This window comes from Lynx rufus, unplaced genomic scaffold, assembly GCF_022079265.1.
Source record: "Lynx rufus isolate CCGP_SWC_20201006 ecotype Redwood Valley unplaced genomic scaffold, mLynRuf1.p SCAF_23, whole genome shotgun sequence".
NCBI classification, from domain to species: Eukaryota; Metazoa; Chordata; class Mammalia; order Carnivora; family Felidae; genus Lynx; species Lynx rufus.
In genome coordinates, this window is record NW_025814838.1 from 1,362,672 (window position 1) to 1,385,073 (window position 22,402).

General features: G+C 56.0%; 2 protein-coding genes across 2 annotated transcripts; both read right to left on the reverse strand.

Moving 5' to 3' along the window:
• Positions 1–1,014: 1,014 nt before the first annotated feature.
• On the reverse strand, positions 1,015–13,543 carry FBRS (fibrosin). The gene is made up of 18 exons (XM_047087212.1): positions 12,018–13,543; positions 11,549–11,728; positions 10,775–10,810; positions 10,625–10,654; positions 9,514–9,562; positions 9,122–9,422; positions 7,429–7,730; positions 7,016–7,221; positions 6,856–6,900; positions 6,530–6,625; positions 6,225–6,293; positions 5,395–5,424; positions 4,944–5,015; positions 4,514–4,634; positions 4,328–4,408; positions 3,276–3,359; positions 2,946–3,153; positions 1,015–2,832 (listed from the first exon to the last, which is right to left on the reverse strand). Exons 1-18 carry the CDS (start codon positions 12,471–12,473, stop codon positions 2,253–2,255), a joined length of 2,946 nt encoding a protein of 981 aa, XP_046943168.1. The 5' UTR covers positions 12,474–13,543; the 3' UTR covers positions 1,015–2,252.
• Positions 13,544–15,031: 1,488 nt separating this feature from the next.
• PRR14 (proline rich 14) lies at positions 15,032–20,029 on the reverse strand. The gene is made up of 12 exons (XM_047087637.1): positions 19,880–20,029; positions 19,011–19,082; positions 18,718–18,886; positions 17,943–18,064; positions 17,683–17,872; positions 17,406–17,449; positions 17,095–17,204; positions 16,205–16,793; positions 15,999–16,068; positions 15,827–15,918; positions 15,495–15,566; positions 15,032–15,404 (listed from the first exon to the last, which is right to left on the reverse strand). The coding sequence occupies exons 2-12, from the start codon at positions 19,031–19,033 to the stop codon at positions 15,125–15,127; spliced, it is 1,761 nt and encodes a 586-aa protein (XP_046943593.1). The 5' UTR covers positions 19,034–19,082; positions 19,880–20,029; the 3' UTR covers positions 15,032–15,124.
• Between the last annotated feature and the right edge of the window lie 2,373 nt (positions 20,030–22,402).

The following is a 22,402-nucleotide window of genomic DNA, read 5'->3' on the forward strand; positions in this document are numbered from 1 at the left end:
CGATGTGGGGCTCGAACTCAAGAACCGTGAGATCATGACCTGAGCTAAAGGCAGACGCTTAACCGACTGAGCCACCCAGGTGCCCCTAGTCACTTGGTTTTCAATGATCACATCAAAAAATAATGTTAAGGGGCGCCTGGGTGGCGCAGTCGGTTAAGCGCCCGACTTCAGCCAGGTCACGATCTCGCGGTCCGTGAGTTCGAGCCCCGCGTCGGGCTCTGGGCTGATGGCTCGGAGCCTGGAGCCTGTTTCCGATTCTGTGTCTCCCTCTCTCTCTGCCCCTCCCCCGTTCATGCTCTGTCTCTCTCTGTCCCAAAAATAAATAAAAAATGTTGAAAAAAAATTAAAAAAAAAATAATGTTAAGTGTAAAAAAGGAAAATTAGGACATTTGAAAAATAGTACATTTCACAGGATCCCATTTTTTTTTTTTCACGGTATTTTAAGCTTCTAGCTAGAAAAATAACTGGGGGAATATACTCCTGACAATTAGCAGCGGTCATCTCTGAGGGGTGATATTATGAGACACTTTCCCTCTGTAGTATGTATTTGCATTTGTTTTATAGTGACCACACATAAAAATTAGTGTTTTAAAAAACTGCATATCTTTTTCTAACACAACTACGCAAGTACACGTACGCATACGTAAACACACGGAAATGGGCCTGAAGAACGTAGATCAAACGATCGAGAGTGGTTACCTCAGAAAAGGCATGGGGCTTGCGTGGGTTGGCAGGTGAACGGGAAATTTAGTTTTGCCATCCTTCTGTCTGGTTTGAACCCGTATAGTATGTACCCCTGGGTTATATAAAAATGTGTGAAAAACGTCAATGCCCAACACCCCAACTCATCCATCTACAAGTAAAATAACTACTCTCCCAGGTGGGAAGGGGAACCTTCCAGGACATGTCCTGTCTTCAGTATTGTCCTCCCTCATCCCTCCCTGACCCAATGCCCCTTGCCCGCGGCCGGATGACCCCCCTCCCCACACACACACTGAAAGAGCAGCCAAGGGGCCTCATTGTAACACTCATTTTTATATAAATATCCGCAAGTCATGTTACAGAATAAGCCCCACCGGGGAAAAAAAGTCAACGTTATGTTTTTGTTAAATTGACCCCTGCCTTCTAGGTTGGGCCCCAGCCTGGGGGCGCCTGCTGCTTTGGGAAGGCTGGGACTGCTGCCGAGAGGCTGCTGAAGAAGCTGCCTGTGTGGCCCACCCCCGGGCCGACCCCCTTCTTTGGTGTGTGGTACATGGTGACCTTCTCTGCCCCCCACCCCCCCAGCCTAGGGCAGGGTTCTGGGGAACAGGGTTCTGGGGAGCAGGGCCCAGGAGTCCTGGGGGCACTTGGAAATGGAGTAGGGGGACTGAGCCACTAAGAGGTGGAGTCTGAAGCTTAGAGATTTGAGCCTTTTGGGAATGGTGGCACACAGAGGTAACAGGAACAAGTTGGGGGGGGGGGGAACCTGGGCTGTTAGCCAAGCAGGAAGCGTTTGCCCTTCTTTCCAGCCTAGGTACCCAGGTCCCTTCCCCTGTTGCTCTGTCTCCTGCTGACTCCATATTTCCAGGGATAAGCCCTGGGTTCCTGCCTGTCCCCTCCCAGCTCTTCCCTCTACAATCCCCCCTCCCCCCACAGAGAGGCCAGAGGCTAGGAACACAGCACCAGTCTGAGGATTTAATTAACCAGGAAGGGGGGTTATTGGGAGGGGCACCCCTGTAAAAATGTACAAAAGGTCTGGGGGGCTATGTGGAAGGGGAGATAAATATGTACATGGAACCCCCCTTCCGTTAGCCCCTCCTCCCCCAGCCCTGAGAGGGCATGAGGACTTGGGTGGTAGGTGAAGGGGAGGGGGGGCACTTTGGCCTCTGGCTTAGTGAGCCCTTGGGGAGGCAGGCCAAGGGCCTAGGGGCCCTCAGAGGGGGCGATGGTGTACCTCAGGAGATCATGAGCTATGACCTCTGAAATGACCCCCACTCTCATCTCTCACATGTACACACACACGCGCGCACACACACACTCACACACACACCCCTCTCTCTAGAGGATTGTGACCTCTGCCCTCCCAGTGACCCCAAGGTCCATCTGATGCTTGATCTTGTGGGGGTTGGGGCTTCTGCTCCCAGGTTCCATGACCTCAGAGATGGCTGGTGAGGTCATGACCTCTGCCCTCTAGCCCTGGCTTGAAACCTCAGCTCTAGGACCTTGTCAAAAGGAAAGGGGGATGGAGCTTGGCCCCCGCCCCTCCCCTTCCCTCACCTGTCAGCCCGGGCTGGGCCAGGGGCCCTAGGTGGGGAACTAGGCCGGGGGGCGGGCACAAGTGGAGGTGGTGCCCCCAAAAGGGCTCCTGGGGGGGTCTTGCTGAGAAGGTGAGGGGTTCCCGGGGCCGCAGCAGGTGGCGGTGGCGGGGCCAAGCGGCTGTATAGCAGGGGGTGGGCAGGCTCCAGACCGTAGAGGCGGGCGGCAGCCACAGCCCCTGGTCCAGTCAGCTCCTCGCCAGCCTCATAGAAGCGGGGTGGCCTAGCAAGGCGAGGGGGCCCTGCCAACCAGGTTGGCTCCAGAAAGCCAGCGCAGCGCTCTGGGGGACTAGGGCCCAGAAAAGGGGGTGGCCGGGGCCTCTCAAACAGTAGGTGAAGGCCCTGAGGCCCGGTGGTGGCGGCAGCGGCGGCAGCGGCAGCGGCGGCGGCGGCGGCAGCAGCAGCGGCGGCGGCCTCCTCCTTCCGTTCTTCCTTTACCCGCACTGATTCCTTGGCCGGTCTGGCCCCTTCCTCGCCAGCCCTGGCCTTGGGAGTAGCAGGAGAAACTCGGAGCTGGGGCCGTGAGAAGGGGAGGTCCCTGTGGGAAAGAATGGAGGTACTCCAGTGGTCTGACCAGGCTGCGACCAGACCAGGCTTCGGGGAGGGAGGGCCAGGGGTGTGGGCAGTGGGGGGGGGGACGGGGAAGCACACCTGTCTTTCTCCTCCTTGGTGATAGAGGGCTCTCTCCGCTCCACAGGCCGCTCCTTGTCTGAGCCTGGAGTCCGGGCGGCCTCAGGGGGCCGGACCCAGGCAGGAAAGGCCAGAGGACTGCGGTGCAGGCGGCCCCATGGGTCTGGCGGGGAGGCGAAGGCTGGTGGAGCCCCTGGGCTTTCTTTCTGGGCAAAGACGGCGCCGGAGTCTAGACAGAGGGCGAAGCAGGGAGTGACAGGAGCCACGAGGAGGAGGCCCCACTCAGGGACAACCCCCCCTCCCCAGCCCACTGCCACAGCCACCCACCCGCCCCACCCCACCCGCACTCACTGAATGTGGGGCTGCCCAGGCCTCCAAAGGCCCCGTTGGAGAGGGCAGCCAAAGAGGCGAAGCTTGTGGGACGCCCAAAGGGATCTGTGGGAGAAAAGGGGAATGGTCAGAGCGTCGGCAGCCGGCTCTGATCAGGCACCAAGACTGGCAGGGAAGAGGCAGCTTATTAGCAAGCAGGCCCCAGAGCTCTCAGCCGCTTGGGTCTTGGTTTTAACCACCAGGCGCTGAACACCTCCTTAGGCCTGGCAAGGCACTAGGCTTTGACATGCATCGTGTTGTTTAACCTCACAAACAACAAGTCCCACTAGGCAGACAGGATCACTCCCACTTAAAGATGATGAAACAGGCTCAGAGAAGTGAAGTGACTTGCCAACGGTCATCTAGCCAGTAAATGGTACCCCCAGCCCAAGGCCTCTCTGACTCCAGAGGTCAAGGTCTTACCCCACAATCCCCCGACACCGGCCACCCAGACCGGCTCTAGAGCAAACCATTCACCCGAAGTTCTCTGCTGGCTTCCTCCCACCTGACATGCAGGGCCTTTCCCAACCTGACCCTAACTTCATGCACATAGCCAGTCAGAACAACTAACCTACCCCACTAGGGGAACATCTCACAACTTCCTCTTCCAGGAACACCTAATCCTATGCTATCAGGCTCAATTCCCTTGTGTCTACCCAGACCCGAGTTAAATCTCCCCACGAAGCCTGACAAGACTGCTAGGAGCCAGCGACTATGTTCTCACCTGGGCGTGCACAGCCTTCCTCCACCCTCCTCTCCCAGGTGGCACACTATACCCCCTACCACTGGCTATTTCAGAGACAGTGTCTGAGGTGGCAGAGATTGGCAATCGCTTCTCCCTTCCCTATCCCACTTCACAGGTGACAAGATCAAGGCTCAGAGGGGTTAGAGTAACTCGCCCAAGGTCACGAATCAAGTGGAACCAGGCCTACCCCCATTCCAGCCGCCTCTCAAGTCTAATTTCCATCCCCAGCTTGAGAACTCCTGAAGTCAGGGACAAGGCCTGGGTTGCCCAACATGCCCTTGGCTCTTACCAATGTGGGTGCTGGGGCTCAGAAAGGTTCCGTGGGCCCCGGGAGCTGCGGTGAAAGGGTTGGCTGCAGCGTGGACGGCACCTGGGGCAGAGAGGTGGGAGATTCTGGTGAGGCTGAGTGGGCGCAAGGTGGGCCTTGGGCTATAGACAGGGAACCTCAGGCCCTGAGAGGGCTGGCCAGACTCACCAGTCGCAGTGAAGAGGGAGGCGGCCGGGTGGGAGAGCTCCTGCCCAGGGGGCAGGGCCCCATAGGGCCCCGGAAGGCAGGGCAGGAGGTCGTTCCGAAAGTCAAGCTTGTGGGAGTCGCCCTGCGTGGGACAGGGAGAGGGGTGGTGAGTGAGGAGCCAGGTGAAGTCCCGCTCTTGCTCTTCCACCCCTAGGTCCCCTCCAAGGGCTGGCGGGCGCCAAGAAGGGGCTTGGGTGCCTAGCCTCTGCCTCTCTCAGAGCCTTCTCAGACCACCTCCCCCTAGTTAGCCAGACAACCTAGTACTAACTGTGAAAACGCTCAGGCAGTGACCGGGACAGAGCCAAGCAATTCGGCCAAGCTCTGCCAAAGGCAGATGCCCAGGGCTCAGGCTGGCCCACTCTCGCTCTCCCCAGCCCTCCGGCCCCAGTACCTTCATCTTTTCCTGGTGTCTCAGGATCATGTAAGCCACGCGCACGTGCATGGCACACCACTTCCCTGGTTTCTGCCGCCCCAGAAGGATAACCAAAGGGAAAGGGAAGGAAAGAACGTTCACTCATCACCCACTCCAGGCCTGGTCCTAGGCCCAGCCTTGCCACACAACATCCCCACTCATCATCCCTACAACTGAGGGATGACTAGGTTCATTTCACAGCCTAGGAAACTGAGGCTCAGAGAGATAAACTGTCTTGCCCAAGGTCCCACGGCCAGTTACATCAGAACCCAGGTCTGTAGCTTGTAAGCCTTTCCCTTTCTGTTGTTCCACATCTGGCTGCCTCCACGTCTTGGGCTTCTCGCTCATTCCCAAGCAAGACCCGCCCTTAGCCAAACACCCTGACACCAGCCCGCAGCCTCATGCAGCCTGAGGTCCTCACCAAACTCACCCTCAAAGGTGGCCGGAAATGGTCGGGGATCTGGGGATGGCAAAGCAGAGATTGGCGGCGATTCAGACCTGTTTACTGTCTTGGGCACCTCGTCTCCACAGTCCCCAATCCCCACCCAAACACCAGAGCCCTTGTGTGGCTCCCTCGGGCCTTGCCTGCCTCTGTCAAGACTGATTTCCCCATCTCTCCCACTCTGGGTATCTCCCCTCCAGCACTAAGGTCTTGAACCAGGCCCCAAGGACGTGTCCCTGCTTGGAAGACTGCGGAGTGAGGAGGCAGACAGGCAGCTTTCTCAATCTCAGAACCTATCCTACTAACAGCTTTACATAGTGAGACTCTGCTGAAGATTCCTCTAGTAAAAAAAACCTTTACTGCTGCTAAAAGAGGTTGCAAAATCTCTGGTCTAGTCTACCCTTTAGGAAACACATCCTGTGCTTTTCATGATATTCCCAGAGCCGTGGGCTCTAAGGCTGCTCCCTGTGCCACTTCACAAAGGAGAAGCTTATCTTTTCATTCATTGTTTTATGGACAGGACTTCCTGGTGTGATGTCACTTGAAAAAAAAAAAAAAGGATTTTGTAACTTGAAAAATTAGAAAACTCCTACAAAAACTACTCTCCTAGTAAGTTCACTTCTGGGACAACTTCATGAAATTTCCTATTCCTCATGCATGGTAAAACTTGTCCTTTACAGAAATTCCCTCTCGTCAGATTCTCAGGGATGCCCCTGATCGTGTATTAAAGGCAGGGATCAGTCGTTCACTTTCAATCAACCCTGCTCTCCCTCAACAGATATTCCAGTTCCCCCAGGACCTGCCTTGGCCCCCCTCACCTGTGTCCCCTTTTGGGGAAGCCCGCTCGGCACTGGCCCCAGTCGTGGTGGCAGCTCGGGGTTCGTGCTCTGGGAAAGGGGAGTGGAGGGATCAGTCAAGAGAGCTGGCGCCAGGCATAAAAAGGGGTCTGGAACCAAGCTGGGGGCTGGGACAGGGAGGGTGCATTGGCTCTGAAGAAATCTAGGTCCACAAGGGGAGGACAGGAGAATGGGCGTGGTTTTGGGGAACGGAAGAAGGTATGTGGATCTGGGGCGTCTGGGTTTGTACAGGGTGGGAGGTGGTGGTATTTGGATTGGGAGCTCACCTTGGGCTGGAAGGCCCCCTGCAGGGAGCCAAAGGAGACAGCCGGCGGGAGGCCCGGAGGGAGGCCGGGCACTGCGGGAGGGAAGGCCGTGTACGGCTGTGGAGAGAAGGGGACTAGTCCAAGCTGGGGGTGGAGGGGCAGCCCACGTCTGCCCACGTCGGCCCACGTCTGCCCATCAATCCTCTGGCCTCCACCCTAAAGTCCCCCAGGGAGCTCTCCCAGGCTCAAGGCTCTTGCTTTTGAAGCTGAAGACTGGATCCCCAACAGTCAGGGCCACACGCATTGATGCATCCATCACATAACACACCACACACACACACACTCACATTATGCCGGAAAAGGCCTTCCATCTTTCCTGGATATTTCTCAAACTAGGGAAGAGAAGGGAAGAGTAAGCTGCCAGCCAGGGACCCATGATCTTCCCCTGGAAGCCACACCCTCCCCCCAAGTCTCTGAGCCTCATCACCAGCCCAATGAGGAGCTCACCATGTGGGGGCCATGGGGTGGCAGCAGGCCCGGGGGATAAGGGGTGAAGTGCTGGTGGGTGTGCTGGTGGGTGTGCTGGTGCTGGTGGTTGTGCTGGTGGAACTGGAAGGCCAGGGGCCGGGCGGAGCCCCCTGCCCCCACCACCTCGGGGCCACCCTGGGCATTCAGGTAGCGAGAGTTCAGGTCCTGGCCGATCAGGTCCTGCTCTGTGGGAGGGGAGGGGGAGAAGGCTTTAATATTTGTCGCCACCAGGTCAGCCTCCTTGGGCCCAGGTGACTGGCCTTCCCTTCTGGCCTTTAGCCACTCCCTCCTCAAGCCCTGATGTCTGCTGAGGTCCAGCTGCCCCAAAGCCGACTGGGCCCAAGCCCGGGGCCATGGCCCCCCACCCCCCCCGGCCAGGACCCCAAACTCACCAGAAAGGGCGTTAGCGGCTGAGGCCCCAGGGTGCCCTGGCACCTGCAGCAGGGGTGGGGGTGGGGGCAGGGTGGGGCCAGGGGAGAACAAGGAGGGGTGGGGGGGCGGTGGGGGGGGCCGCAGCCCAGGGGGGGGAAAGCTGTGGGTGGACAAAGGCAGGGGCAGTGAGGGCGTCGGGGGCCGGTGGGTGAGCTGCGCGGACGAGGAGGAGGCAGATGAGGAGGAAGAGGACGAAGAGGATGATGAGGGGGGAGGCTGAGCCACGGGAGGGGCCGGGGCCTTGGGGGGCGGCCGTGAAGAGCTGGGGAGAGAAGTGGGGAGATGAGTGAGGGGTTGGGAGGTGCCAGCTCTGACGGGAGGGGGTCAGAAGCCTGGGCGATACCTTGACCCTGGTTCTCCAACATGGAAGGTGGCAGAACCCGGCCCCCAGGACCCCCACCCCCGCCCAGGGAGCCCATCCTCAGACTGAGGTACCTCCCACACCCAGCGACCCCCACGCTCTCCCTCTCCAGATCTCTTCCACACAGCTGCCCGGACGTCTCTGGCCACATGACTTGCCCTTTTCTGACTCAACTGCAGCACGAAACATGTCGTTCACTTTGCCGCTTAGTTACAACCTAAGCCACCTGGGTTCCCACCCTAAGACAGTGGAAGCAGCACCTCCCTGGCCTGGCCTAGGAGTCAGGTGACCTGAATTCTAGGCCCATCTTGCCATTGATACCCTGGGTGACCTTGAGCAAGTCACTGCCCCTCTCTGAGCCTTAGTTTTCTCAAGAATAAGAAAAAGAACAATAATGAGAATGACAACAATAGAACAGCATCGATAATGATAATAGTGTCAGTGATTCTTACCCTTTAACAAGCACTTACTGTAGGTCAAGTGCTGGCACCTGCTTTACATGCTAATCCAAATCTCCAACATGTCACACCACCTTCCCAACTGCTGCTGCGTCCGTGCAACCACCTGTACCATTTACTTCTTTCTTTAATTTAACTCTTTCTTGACTTTTCACTTAGCCTCGCCCAAGCCACACATGTGAAATCAAGGGTTTGAGATACTAGTCATGTTTTTCTAAAGCAAGTAACAACTGAAAAAAATTTACTCACGTAACAGCTCAAATTATCTCACGCACCACTGACGATGCACGTACACACTTTGGGAAACACTGCATTAACTCATAATTAATCCTCACAATAGCTTTGTTAGGATGAAGGTACTCTTGCTATTTCTTTTTACAGGAGGAGGAAATGGAGGCTCAGAGAGATTAAGTGACTTGTCAAAAATCACACAGTCACTATGTGGCAGAGCAAGATTTTGAGTCCAGGTCTGACTGACACCAAAGCCAGCACCCTTAATCATCATGTCAGCATTTCCCAAAGTATGTTCTGAAGAACAGTATTCCTAGCAGATGTGCCCCGCAAGAAGGTCTCACCAGCAAATAAAATTGAGAAACGGCACAAAGCGGATTTCCCTGCATGTGAATGTAGGGTGGAAAGGTTCTGGTAAGTCCTGCAAGCAAGTAATTTCTTTAAATCTGTTTCACCCAGTGTCTCTAAAACTTTTCAGCCTCGGAATCCTTTCTTCAAGTCACATCCCACAGGTACCATCCCATGTCCCAGCCACAGAATGCAGGGGTTGGCGCCAAAATGACCAGGTCCTTCCAGATCAGACCAAACCCCTGGACCACTCACCTGCCAGTGCTGAGGTCCAGGCTGCTGCCATAGGGAGAAGTGCGGAGGCCGAAGGGCGAGACCCGAAGCTGCAGCTGGGGCTGGGGTGGGGGTGGCAGACTGGGGGCGGCCGGCAGGGGTGCAGGGGGTGAGACAGGAGGCCGAGGGGCCGGTGCAGGCGGTGGTTCCTTCGGGGGGAAAGGCACTAGCAGCGGGTCGGGCCCTGGGGGCTGTTCCTGGCTCCGCTCCAGGCCCGACACTTTAGGGACTACGGAGAGTTTTGCTTCACAGTTCCCATTGAAGGCGCCGTGGGGGCCCGAGGCTGTGAGGACAGGACAGCAGACATATTCAGTTGAGGCCCATGCTCACCCAACTTCCCTCCCTTGTCTCCAGCCCCAGCCCTTGAGACCAACCTTTGCTGGTTGAGACAGTAAAGGATGGATCGAGGTCATCATCGGAGACCTGGGGAAGAAGGGTAGGGACAGGGTCAGGTTCTGCTCAGGAAGGCTCTAACCCAGGAAGGCTAACAGCCTCTAGAGCCTGCTAGGAATAAGTGATGGTAAGAAGTCTATTTCACCAGGTTAGCTAAAATCCAGCAAAGACTATGGGCTCCAGAGGGCCTATCTTTGGGAAAAAGGGTAGGATAGCTGAACCTGAAATTAGGCCAGGAGGACTGAATCAAGGTAGAACTTACATAGCAAAGAAGTAGACACATCAAAGCAAAAATGTTAGAGATCACTAACTGCTGGCCCACATGTCTACCTGACTTACAGATCAGTTTGGTCCACAAGTGTTAGCAAAATCTTTGAAAATTAATTGCTGATAAATGCAAGACGTTCTCATAAAAACTCAGACTTGCAGGGTCCCTTAAAAAACTGGCTCCTATTCTTGCATGACAATTAGCTAGAACTAGACAGTGGTCACCTCCTTTAGACAGAAAAGAACTCTCTGGTTCACCACAGCCCCTGTCCAGCCAACTTTTTAAACTAAAACAAGACACACATCAGGGAATACAAACTCAGTTAGTTATAGGAGTAGAGCACCAACTGCTACAACACATTATTTCAAAACAAGCACGTCAAGCCTGATGAAAAAACTGAAATCTAATTTATAAGACTTGTTCTGACACTGACCACAACAGTTTAGAATCTTTGCTGCCATAATCTCTGCTTGGGACTCTAATCTGTGAGAGCAGACTAACTGCTAGCAGGAAGGACCAGCTTAGTTTCACAGTCACCTAGGATTTCTGTGGAGAACCACTGGTATCTCCAAGGGCTTTGAAAAACGTGGGATACCAAAACATGGGCTTTCTATTCTTTGGTCAACTGGCGCTAGTTACTAAAGAAAAGAAGTCATTTACCCTCTCAATCTCCCTCCCCCTCCCCACATTCAATCCTGGCCCACCCTAACCTATGTTCCCCACTCAAGGGGAGGCTCTGTCTGCTGCACATAGGAGACCTTTAAGCTGCAGTACATTTTACAAGTTGTAACACTGCCCACCCCACAAGTTCTACCCCCACTCACCCTCTCGTCCAGATCGCTTTCTGCATCGCACTGGGGAGAAGGAAAGACAGAGATGTCAAAAGAGGGAAGAAAAGTGGGGCCCAAGGTAGAGAGGGGACTTCCAAAGAGGAATTGAGAGGGGAGGGACCAGTACAGGTGGAGAGCACTTACTATGTATCCAGCTTCCAGAGAATGACGGGAGGAGGCCTGAGAAAGACCAGAGTCCAGAGGTAAGGGAGGCTGACTGGCAAGGCCTTTGGATAAAGTCTAAACTCCCCAGCAAAGAACTCAAGGTCTTTCATGACACGCTCAATCCTTTTCCAGCTACTTCTCCTGCTAGTGCCCACCGTTCCCAATGTTCTATCTTCCAAATACATTCTCACATCTCTGTGTTTTTGCTCAAAACAACTTGGCTCGTTTCTTCTCTTAGCACAATTATGACTATCCTTCAAGGCCTGACTAAGACATCCTAGGGGGCTTTCCCTAACCACAACCCTCCTCCCATCCCCCAGGCAGAATGAGTGGCTTCCTCATGTGGGTTTCTACAGCATCTCTCCCAGACCTCTGCCTTCTATAGCTTCTCAGATTTTGGTCTAGGTATTTGTTCACAGATTGTTTTTTTCTTGGGAGATTACTACTGCCTCAAGAGAGAGGGCTGAGACCCTATCTAATTCATTTACAATTCAGTGAAATCTCTTTGATACAGCTCTGAATTATCAACATGTCTGAAACAGAGCCAGCCAAAAGCAGAAAAGTCTGACTGTAGGAATGCCTCTGTCAGACCAAGACTGAGGAGTAGAGGGCTCAAATTTGCTCTGCCTTCTTTGCCCTTAGAAAATAAAATCACTGTTTACCATGGGCAGTGGCATTACTGATGAAAAACAGGTCTATGTGAAGGACGTTCTGCCCAGAGTTTTAAAGGACAAGGATCTATGACAAGCTCACCTCTTTCCTTCTCCGTTTATTGGGCCATTTTCGGGCCCGATCCCCAGAGGGCCGGCCAGGCTCCCGATCAGAGCTGTCCCCTGGCTCCCCAGTGGCCCCACTGGAGCCCCCCCTCTTCCGCTTCCCAGAATGCTTCAGCCGATGTTCCAGTCGCTCTGGGGGCTGAAGAGATGCATCCTTCTGTGGAGGAGGAGGTGGGACTAAAGTAGATGGAGAAAGGAAAGCTCCCGACCTCTCTGGGGGTGACCAGGCTACCAAAGTGGCTCTCAGACCAGATAACCTGATTGGTCCCTGGAGACTAACTCTACCTCCTCCCACCCCAGGGTGGGGCAGAGGCCTGGCCAGAGGAGCCGGTTGCTCTGGTTTGGGGTGCCAGCATTCCCCCCTCAACTCCACCCACTCCAGGCACGATACCCTTCTCTCTGCCCCTCTGAAGCCCCCAAAGGTCCCCAGCCCCACCAGGCCCCACCTGCAAGGCCTCAAGGCTGGCGAAGCTGGCGATGGCGAAGCCATCGATCAAGTCCTCCTCTTCTTCTTCCTCCTCCTCAGGCTCCTCCTCGGCCTCCCCGTCGTCTGCGCCCCCCTCCTCCTCCTCCTCCTCTTCCTCCCCGCGGCTGCCCGAGCCGGCAGGCCGCTTCCGAGCTCGGGGTCGCGGGGGCCGAGGCCTGGGACGGGGCCGCCGTCGTCTCGGGCCTCCGGGCCGCTCTCCAGACGAAGCTGACGACCAAGGCCTGGCCGGCGGTGGCGGCGACGAGGACGACGAGGAGCCGCGCGGGGCGGCCAACAGGGCCCGGGGCGCGTCGCCGCCGGGACCTCGGCGGCGCCGCTGCTCCCGGTCTCGGTCTCGGCGCGAGCAGCGCCGCCGCCGCCGCTCCCCCTCAGCGGCCCAGCCCGGGCCCGGAGCCGCGGCCGCTGCCGTCTCCATGGCGACCGCCCTCAGCGCCGCATCCGGAGGCGGCGGGGCCCGAAGCGACCTGTCCGCAGGCCCGGGGTCGCAGGCGCGGCGCTGGCGGCTGCACAGGGACGAAAAGGCCACGGCTTCCCCTTTAAAGCAGGATCTACTGGCCCCGAGCTTGCCCCAAGGCCAAGGCCCGGGGAGCCGGCGCCGCCCCCGGGGCGACAAGCCCGAGGGCCCCCCCTGTGGGGCCGCCGGGGCCGAGACGCCGAAAACGGGGCGGCCGTCCCTTTAAGGCGAGGCCTCAAGTTGTCCAGCCCCTGACCCCTTTAAGACGACCCGATGGTGTCCAGCCGGCCTAGTGCAGCGGCCGCCCCCTGCCAGGGGTCGAGACAAGTCTCCCCGAGGAAGAGGAAGGGCCACCCCTTTAAAAGGGACCGAAAGCTCGCCCCGAAACGTAGACCTCCCCTTTAAAAGTGTCTCAAGTCCTCCGGCTAAAAGAGGCCACCCCTTTAAGGAGTCCAGGGTCCTCCAAACAGCAGGCCGCCCCTTTAAGGGCCCGGGAGTTAAGTTTCTGGTCCTCCACAAGCGGCCACTTCCCCTTTAAGCTGATTTTAAAGGACTTCTTGCGTGAGAGAGAAACGGCGGTGAGAATCCCCACTCGTTCCAGCTCTCCCAACAGCACAGTTCTCAATTTGTCAAGCTTCTGTTCGATGGCTTCCCCTTTAAGGCTGCCGATGTAGTCTGCCGAGTTCAGTGGCCGCCCCTTTAAGGAGATTTAAAGGGGCCTCCTCCAGGCCCAGCTCTTCCAGCCTCCGCCTCCGGTCGCCATGAAAGGCGAGGGGGGGGGGCGGGGCCGCGGGTCCAGCCCTCCAAAGCCCCGGATGTGAGGCAACGGTGACGGGTAGAGCTTCTCTGTCTGCCGACATAAAAGTCTCTTCCTCCTTTCCTCCGTCTCTGCCTGACTTGCGCCGTAAGGGATCCGGAACAGCCGTTGGGCAGCGGGGTAGCTCCAGCGCACCCTCCTGTTGTCTCCTTTGGAGTCCTGGGCCTCTTCTTCGTCAGGACTTCCCTGCCCCTCCTCCCTCTTCCTCCTCAGCCTACGCCTCCTTCCTCTCTCGGCCTCCTCCCACACTCCGCCCCTTTCCCCTCACCCCTCCACAAGCTTAGTCGTTGATAGGTTGAGAAGTGTACGTCAAGGCGAAGGGCGGAGTCAAGCTCCGGGGAATGGGTAATATGTAACCGCCCTCAAATCTTGGATTGGGTATACGTCAGATTAGCCCCGCCCTTCATCAGGTCTTGTGACTAGACTGGTTAGAAGTAAGCGCTTGGGGCGGTCCCTCAGGTGACCCCGCCTCTTCCTGCTCTCTGCTCATTGGCCCGTCTTCAGACAGCGTCGAGACTAGGAGCCAGGAGGTGGTGCGCAAGTTCTAGGAGGCGGTTGGCCGCTGGGCGGCGTGCGGTCGCGGAAAGTGCCTCTCGAAAGCAAGTTACGTCGTCTCTCCCTTTCCGCCGCTTGCCTTAAGTCCACAGGCCGCCTGGCTTTCTCGCGCACGCGCGTTGGCAGTACTGTTGAGCGGCTGGCAACTCAGCGGGATCCCCTCGGTGCCGGGTGGCTCGAGCACGCGGCATGCCTTGCGAGCACCAGACGCGCTAGAAGGAAGCTGCGTCCTCATTATCGGTTCATTGCGTGGGAGAGTGGTCTCTGCGTGCTAATAGGAAACACTTTGCACTTGTGTGCCGGCCACGGCCACTTTCTCACATATTAACTCATTTGACAGTAAGAGTTCTTTCAGGAAGGTACTGATATTGGCCCCGTTTTACAGAGGGGGAGGGGAATTAATACACATTGAGTTTCCTACACAGGATTTGGGCTCAAGAAACCTTAACTGTGCTCTTAGCCACTGCTCTGTTCTGGCCCTAAGTTACCAAAGATGGAGAATGCCACTTCTGGCCTCTGCTTGCCTGGGTTAACCATTTTAACAAGGGCATCTCATTACACATTCAGCTTCCTTCCTTTACTTTAAAAAAAAAAAAAAATCTGTACCTCCAGTGTGGGGCTCAAACTCACGACCCCGAGATCGAGTCACGTGCTCTACCAACTGAGCCAGCCAGGTGCCCCAGCTTGCTTGTGTGTAAAATGGGTATAATTCCCTCTCATAGTGCTATCTGCAGGGCAAGTACATATGACAGGTTGTTGTAGGTGCTCAATTACAGCTGATTACTCTTATCTCTTGAATCCAGAAGCAAATCCTGGCCTGCATGTTCAGAGGAATTCAGGGCCATATTGATCAAGGCCTTGGTCCACTCTGGGTCCTTCAGTCTCCTCCTTGATGTGAGTGAATTTAGAGAACCCTGCCCAGGGTCCAGAGCCAGTATCTTCTGGAACAGATTCTCAAGTATCCCTCCACACAGGAAAATTCTTAAATCAAGGAAGTATGTCCGATGACCATTCCCCCACTTCCCGTATCAAACCCTCATTGCCTTCCCTGGCACCTCCCCCATTTCCCAGTCTTTGGGAGCCAAAGTAAAAACATCAGCTGGTACTGTCAGTCAATCTCAAACTTAGCCAGAGACATACAAAAGAATCAGAAACATATTGAAAACTTTACTAGAAATATAAAGAAAAAAATATAACTGCCTCAGATGCTTCAGGATGGACGGACAAACAGATGGAGCTCCTAGGTCCGATGGGGATGCTCCCTATCCACTTCCTCCTCCTCCAGGAGTGAGGCATCCAGCTCCTCCAGCCGCTGCTGCAGCAGAGGTCCCACATCTGGGCTGGGGGCCACGTTGGAGGTAAGGGTCCTGCCAGCTGCAGCCCGGACTCCACGAGATGGCCGCCGGGATCGAGGAAGGCTGCTGTCCCGAAATTCTACAGCCCGCCGAAGCTTCTTTGAGCTGGTGAAAATCAGAGTCCCGTTGCGCTCCCGGGGCTCCTCAAAGATGGTTTCAAAGGTCCTGGACCAGGCAGGGAGGGGTGCTGGTTACCAGCATGGCCCCTGGTTCCAGCCTTCCCTTTATTACCCCCAAGCCTTCAGAGTTTCTCACCTCCTGGTTGTAGGTGACTGATAATTCTTGTTGGTATAAATTTCTTCTAAGCTGAACTCCTTCTTGTTCAACCTGGGAGCAAAGAGCAGAGGCCATTGAAAAACCCAGGGCCATTGTGCCCTGAAAAAAGGATAAGCAAGGTGTGGTCTATATTTTAGTTTCTGGGACACACTGAGGCCAGGAGTGCTGCCTGAGACAGACATATAGTTCTAAGTGCAAACCATGTTCAGACCAAATTGACTCCTCCCTGAGAGAAGACAGAGCCCCACTTCAGAGGGTCCAAGCCTACACCTATTTGGCCAAGGCAGCTGCATGTACAATGAGCCACTCACCTGATTGGTCGAGGCAGTCCCATTGGTGTAAGGTTTGGCTGAGGACGGACTGGTGTCCTGCGTATTCTGAATCGAGAAACCTTTCCCATGGTCTGCAAAAACAGGGCAGAGGATAAGGGTGCAGCATGGACTCAGAGTCCCACTTGTCTCCTCCCCCCATCTCTACTCCTACCTTGGTCTCAGGGTCTGAAAGCACCTGGTCCTCTGAGGCCCTTGGCTCCTTCCCCTTGGTTGAGCCCAACCTGCAGATAAGGTCAAGGCTCAGGGACAAATAATATTCATAGCAATATCCCCATCTCCTGCCCACTGGATAGTAGGGAAGGAGGCTGGGCCCAGACTGTGGCCAGGGCTTTAAGAAGGGTTTATTGAGAGCACTACCTGGGTTCTGCAGGTTCAGAGAAGGAGGAAGTAGATGCGGTGGACGAACAAGATGTGATGAGGGGAGGAGAGCCTCCCGCTCCTCCAAGAGGGAAGACCTCTTTCCGGAGACAGGGCCGAGGGGGTGGTGGGGCTCGGGCCATCTCTCCACCACCCACAGTGTGCCGCCGGAGCCGTGACCGGCTCGGGTGGTGTGGAGCAGGGGGCCAGCTGCAGGTATCTGGGCCAGGGGGCCCCAGATCGGGGCAGGAGTGGCTTCGGCCCAGAGAGGGCTTAGAAAGAGGTGCTGGGGGATTGTGGTCTTGGGCCCGCCACTGGCGGATAGGGGGCCGGGGACTGACAGATGCAGTGTCCTCAGTAGCCCCAGACTGCTCAGCCTCTGAGATGGCAATCTTCAACTCCAACTTCATGGGAGGTGATGGGGGTGGGGGCCGTGGGGCTTTGTTGGGTGTGAGGAAGATGTCAGCAAAGCTCTCCAGCTTGGAGCGGACGGAACGGAAGAGGGGAGCCAAGCCCCAGGGACTGAGGCGGGGGCGTAAAAGGCTGGACGGCGGTGGGATCGATGGGGGCTCCAGTACAGGATCCGGGGCTAAGGAAAGGAGAGGCTCAGATGGGCATTCCTCAACTGCAGGTGTCTAAGCCCTACTTCAGTAGCCTCAGCTCCTCCCCCAAACACTAAACTTTGCCCACAGAAGTCTAAGCCCACCCCTAAAAAGCTAAGTCCTAAATTGAGGAATTGAACCTCAGACCTCTGAAGTCTACACCCCAACTTCACACACTGAGCTCCCTGAGGGGAAGGAGTTAAGCCCCACCCCCACCTTTGCCTCTGATACTTTTAAACTCAGCTAGGATTTTCCAGAGCCCTAAGTCTCATCCCTCTGAGTCCTTACCTCCTGGTGGGCTCTCCAGAGGGTCTTCAGGCAAGGCAGATGGCTGGAATGGGGGATCCAGGTCCCTGGACGGAGGCATTGGCTGGTGAACCACGGTCATGGGCTTGGCTCTGGGGTTAAGGGGAAGGTAAAGGCTGAGGGAGCTTCCAAGTCCAGATCCCACCTGAGCCAGCACCTCCCCTGTCCCTTAAGGCTTCTGAAGGTGCTACAAGGAAGGATTGGACAAGTAAATTCTGATGCCCCTAACTCTAGTTGCCTGGGTAACAGGTGTTGCCTGGACATTTCGATAATTCCTTCCCCAGCCCTCTCACCTTCTTGCTGGGATGATGAAGTTGGGAGTCTCATCAGCAAAGCCCTGGGTGTAAACAAAGAATGTTTTGGGGGAGGCAAGGAAACCCCTTCAGCCTTCTTAGCTACCCACATTCCGACCCTCTCAAGTCTCCAAAGGTCTGCCGGGGTTTATACCAAAGACTTTTCCATATAGGTCTTTCCTCGATGTCTTCCATCTAAAATAATATTCTCCTTACTCAGAGCAAAAGCTACCCCAGCTGAACGAGCCCTGACATCCTTACCCCAAAATACTCATACCTCAGCTGCGGGTCTTGAGCTGGCAATGTCTTCTAGCATCACCACCAGAGTAGGCTGGGGGGCCCAGTCCACCTTTTGTGAAGGGCCTTCCTCTGGGCCAGGGGTTGTCCTTGATCTCCGTCTCAGGGTAGAAGGGGGCCGGTGGGTGCGGCTCAAGGGGTCTCGGCATAAGTGCAGTGGGTCGGGAGGCCTAGAGAGGACACAGGAATATCAGAGGGGTTCAGTTGTGTCCTGTTTACCCTCTATCCTGCCATGCTCACCTGGTCTGCGAGGACCACGTAGCCTGTTGGGATGGCGAGGCAGGCGGCTGGTTTCGGACAGAATCTCGGCGGTTGCTGCGGTGTTGTGGGGTGGTGGTCTCTTCTTGGGGCACCAGGGGAACCTAATTGAGGAGAAAGTGTCAAGAGCAAGGTGATGGACTGAGGTCAGACTGGACAGGGCCTCCCTGAACCTAACAGTGCCCTGTGCCATCAAAGTGACAGAGACTGTGGCTAGAATTCACTTAAGAACCCAATGAAGTGAGTTGAACTGAATCAGGGGCCAGATATTACAGTGTCCTGAGCTGCAGTAATCTCACCCTGGCTATTTGGCGAAATGAAAGGGAGAGAGTAACCTTGGGTGAGTCACTGCCCTATTTGGGGCTTCAGTTTTTCTAATCTGTGCAATGGAGCCAAAGTCCTCAGCCTGCTTCCCAAGGATAGCCTAAAAGTTTGCCCGGGAAGAAAGCAAGGGTTTCTCATACTTAAGAGTGTAGAGATGTGGTTGCAGCCCAACAGGGTTGATGGTGGGGCAGGCGAGATTCTACCACTGAACCACCAATGCTGGGTTGATAGTGGGGAATGGGCACCAGAGACTCTGCCCAAATCTAGGTTGGATTGAGAGCTAAGCAGAAGTCTAGTATTAGTGAGACTGCCTGAGCAGGGTGTGAGAATGAGGTATCTGGACCTCAATTATCCTCACTAGTGATCTACTTTCACCTTGGTACTGAAGAGAGGACCTGAGGAAGAAGGGGGCCTTTCAGTTCAGGGGGCTCACCATACGGGCAGCCATAACATCTTCCAGCACTACAGCCAGGACCCGCCGAGAGGCCTTTTCCAAGGGCGAAGGGGCTGCCAGAGACTGCAGCCTCGGCCGTTTGGGGCTCCTGGCTCCCCATAATGCTCGAGCCAGGGGCTGGCGGCACAGACGTGGCCGGCCAGGTGGGCTGGAGGATGAGAGAAGCAGAAGACAGTCGCCTGGGTCTGTCGTTAGCTCTGTGGTTTCCCCGGTACGGTCGCCAGGCTCCCCGTTTCCCGTGCTCAAGACAGGCGGGCGGGGTGCGCTCTCACCTGGAGTCCCCGGGCAAGTCCATGGGGGAAGCGGCGGCTCCGGGGAGTCCCTGGGGGATCCCAGGCTGCAGCCTGGGATGGGGGGGGAGCGGGGGAGCGGGGAGTGAGGGCCAGCCCCTCCCCTGGGGCTCCGCCCTTCATGGTCCGCCCAAGGCTCCCGGTAGCCCACAGGCCAGGGCCCTGGGGCGTAAAAGGGCGCCCCCGGCTGGCCGTCCGGAGCGAGTGTCTTCCCGCTGCCGTCGCCCGAAATCAGTGGATCACCCGCGCCCAGACTGGCACTCGCCGGGAGAACCTGGCTTGCAGCGGCCCCAGTTCTCCCACGGCCCGAGCCTCCTGGTGGGGCCTTTGTCCCTGAAGAATCCACCCTGAGATCCCCCGGGATCAGCTGGGATCCCGGTCCTGGGAGGCTCACTTTCTGCCGGACCCCTCTGCAATCCTCATCCACTGCCAGCGAGTGGCGGAGAACTCCGAAGCAATACTCTCACACACCGACGGCACCCCCCGCCCCACCAGATCCCCTACACTGGATCCCTGTGGAAAGAATCCTACAGCGCGGTTCCTCCAATCAGACGCCGCGAGGATCCTCCTCTCCCTGTAAGTTTGGGCTCCGCAAAGCTCCACTCAGACAGGGGCAGCCCGAGCTTGAGCATCACGAACTCAGTCCGGATCCCCGGGGATCCACTGTCAAACAGATACCCCCTTCACTCCAATCTCGGGAGGTCCCACCCACAGACCCCATCCTTCACCCCTCCCCGGCTCCCCGCCCAGTGCTCTCCCCAGCCCAGGACCAGATGGTTCAAATGTTTCCTTCCCTCCCTCCTCCCGCCCTCTCTCCAGCCGCTCGGTGCCCTCCCCCGCGCGCCGCTCACCGCCGCCTCCCGCGGATCCCGGGTCTTCGACGGCTCCCACCTCCGGCTCCTTTAAAACCAGCCTTACCCAGCACTGTCCAACCGCCAAGGGCCTTCTTCTCGGAGCCTTCGGGCGCCGCCCAATCGCCGGTCCCCGTCTTCCGGGGTGGTGAGAAACTAAGTGAAGCCACCTGGCAGCCATCTTCCCTAGGGGCAAGAAGCCAAATTGGGCAGCGCCGCCATTATAGTTGAGGGCAGGTAGCTCTGTCCTCGAAGAACCGAAGTGGACCGGATGGAGTCGTTTTGTGAAGGCCAGTCAGTGGCCGAAGACTATGCCAAGTTTCTTGAACTACTGAGGCAACTGTAGTGACTAGAGTGCCGCCACGTTTTTTAAGGGCATCTTCCGGTTTTGGTTTTTTTTTTTTTTTTTTTTTTTGTTCTCAGGCCAATAAACGTGAACTGAGTTGCTAGCGACATGTGAAATTCCCAATTTCCTAGAGAGGCCTCATCGAGGGCGGTTCCGGTTACCCTCCGGGATTCCTCAGCTGGGTTCCCACGTCGCTGAGAAGATCGGGAGGGGCTAGGGGCCAGAGACTAATGATAATACCACCTCCAGCTCCTGTGTTTGCGCTATGTCCCGGAGAGACTGCTGGGCTGGGCCAAAATTGGGAGGAGGCTGGGGCGTTGACCTTCCTGGAGGTGTGGGGGTTTCTGCGGCGCACGCCGAGTGTTCAGTATAGGGGCGCCTTTGCAGGGGACCAATAACCCACCTTGGCGTGCTCCGTAGGGTCCGGCAGCTTGCCTCTCTGTTCCGGGGTCCCACTAACCTTCTTTCAAGAGGGGCCTGGAAATAGCCCTTAGTAGTAAGGGATCGAGGGTGCATTCCCACTGCCTGGGAGAGTCTGCATCATGCAACCTTTACCAGGAGTCGGGCTATTAGTGGGGAGGAAGTGGGCAGGCACTAGCTTCTTGAACTGTGAAGGGGCTCTCACCGCCTAACCAGAGCCTGTACCTCCACTAGTTCTCCTTCCCCAGAATTTCCTCGTCCAAACCAGTACCTAATTTTCGTGGTGGAACAAGAAAGCCTGAAGCCTAGAATCCTGGGTCTGAGATGAAGGTGCAGCCCAACCCAGCAGAATTCTGCCTTCTGGGACTTCGTGATAAACGTATTGACATAGTGAGAATGATATGGAAAGAACAGACTCAGCAAGAGCCGGTGTGGAAAGTGAAGACTCCCCACTCTGTAAGCAAGGGCTCATCCAGATAGCTCTCCCAAGCCTACAGCAATTCTCTTTGTAACACAAGGCCTGCTGGGTCCTCTGGAAATCCACGATGAGGCTTCTGGTGTTGGGGGAGCAGCAGCTTTTCCAGTTGGAAGTGTTCTCTCTTCCCTGGATGGGGGCTGGCTGTCTGGTGATGCTTGCAGCTGTGAGTGCTTGGAGATCCTTCTCAACCTTGTTGAGTTGAGAGGCCCTCTGAGGCTCTCACTTTCTTAAACAGGTGCTTCCCCAGCCCCAAGGCAAGAAAAGCACTCAAGGGTAGAGCATGCCTGATCAGAGTTTTGATTCTCTGGGTCTCCTGAAGAAGTCAGGCAATGGCAAAGGACATAGGCTTAAGGAAAAGGTCTGGGTCTGAGAATTTGGCAGGGACGGCCCAGCCCTAAGACCTAACTTGGGGTGCTGGCGTTTATCAAATTGAAGTTTAATGTAGACTGTGGTGTCTTGGCCTTAAGCTCAGGTCAGCAATAGCAAACCTGATAGCCTCACCGTGTTACCTCTGCCTTTTTTTGTGACTACCATTTCAACAACTCTTACCTCACCCACCACCTGTGTACACACTCTAGGGCCTGGTCAATGTGTGCTGATCCACTGGCAAGAGGCCCCACACAACTTCCAGTGGGGCAGGTGATGTGGCTGGAGGTTGGCCCATCAGTGCATCATTGTTCAGAAACTCTAGGGTGCCTGGGTGGCTCAGTTGATTAAGCGTCCAACTTCAGCTCAGGTCATGATCTCACAGTTCATGAGTTTGAACCCCGCATCAGGCTTTCTGCTGTCAGCACAGAGCCCACTTCGGATCGTCTGTCCCCCTCTCTCTCTCTGTCCTTCCCCCGCTCGTGTGCACACACCCATTCTCTGTCTCTCAAAAATAAATAAACATTAAAAAGAAAGAAAGAAAGAAACAAACAAACAAACTCTGGGTCCCTTTGACTCTGGGTCTCCCATCTGCTTAACTATTCTTGACCTCAGTGGTCTCACTTGTGAAATGGGAGCAATGAACTCTATCATGCCTATCTGAAAATCGACTTGAAAGATAAAGATCAAATAAGACACACCTGAATGTGCCTGATAAATAAAGTCTCCGGTAAAATGAGGAAGATGGGGGCGCCTGGATGGCTCAGTCAGTTGAGCTCTTGATTTCAGCTCAGGTCATGATCTAATAGTGGATCCTGCATGGAGCCTGCTTAAGATTCTCTCTCTCCCTCTTCATCTGCCCCTCCCTAGCTCATGCTCTCTCTCTCTCTTTCTCTCCCTCTCTCTGTCAAAA

Bases quoted from the DNA above. Each gene is read 5' to 3' on its own strand.
- FBRS (XM_047087212.1), bottom strand. From the start codon at position 12,473: ATGGAGACGGCAGCGGCCGCGGCTCCGGGCCCGGGCTGGGCCGCTGAG. The intron at 9,423-9,513 runs GTTGGTCTCAAG...CTGTCCTCACAG, and splicing joins TACTGTCTCAACCAGCAAAG to CCTCGGGCCCCCACGGCGCC. The intron at 4,409-4,513 runs GTGAGTCTGGCC...TCTCTGCCCCAG, and splicing joins CTCCCTCTTCACTGCGACTG to GTGCCGTCCACGCTGCAGCC.
- PRR14 (XM_047087637.1), bottom strand. From the start codon at position 19,033: ATGGACTTGCCCGGGGACTCCAG. The intron at 18,887-19,010 runs GTGAGAGCGCAC...CTCATCCTCCAG, and splicing joins GACTTGCCCGGGGACTCCAG to CCCACCTGGCCGGCCACGTC. The intron at 18,065-18,717 runs GTGAGCCCCCTG...CTCCTCAATTAG, and splicing joins ATGTTATGGCTGCCCGTATG to GTTCCCCTGGTGCCCCAAGA.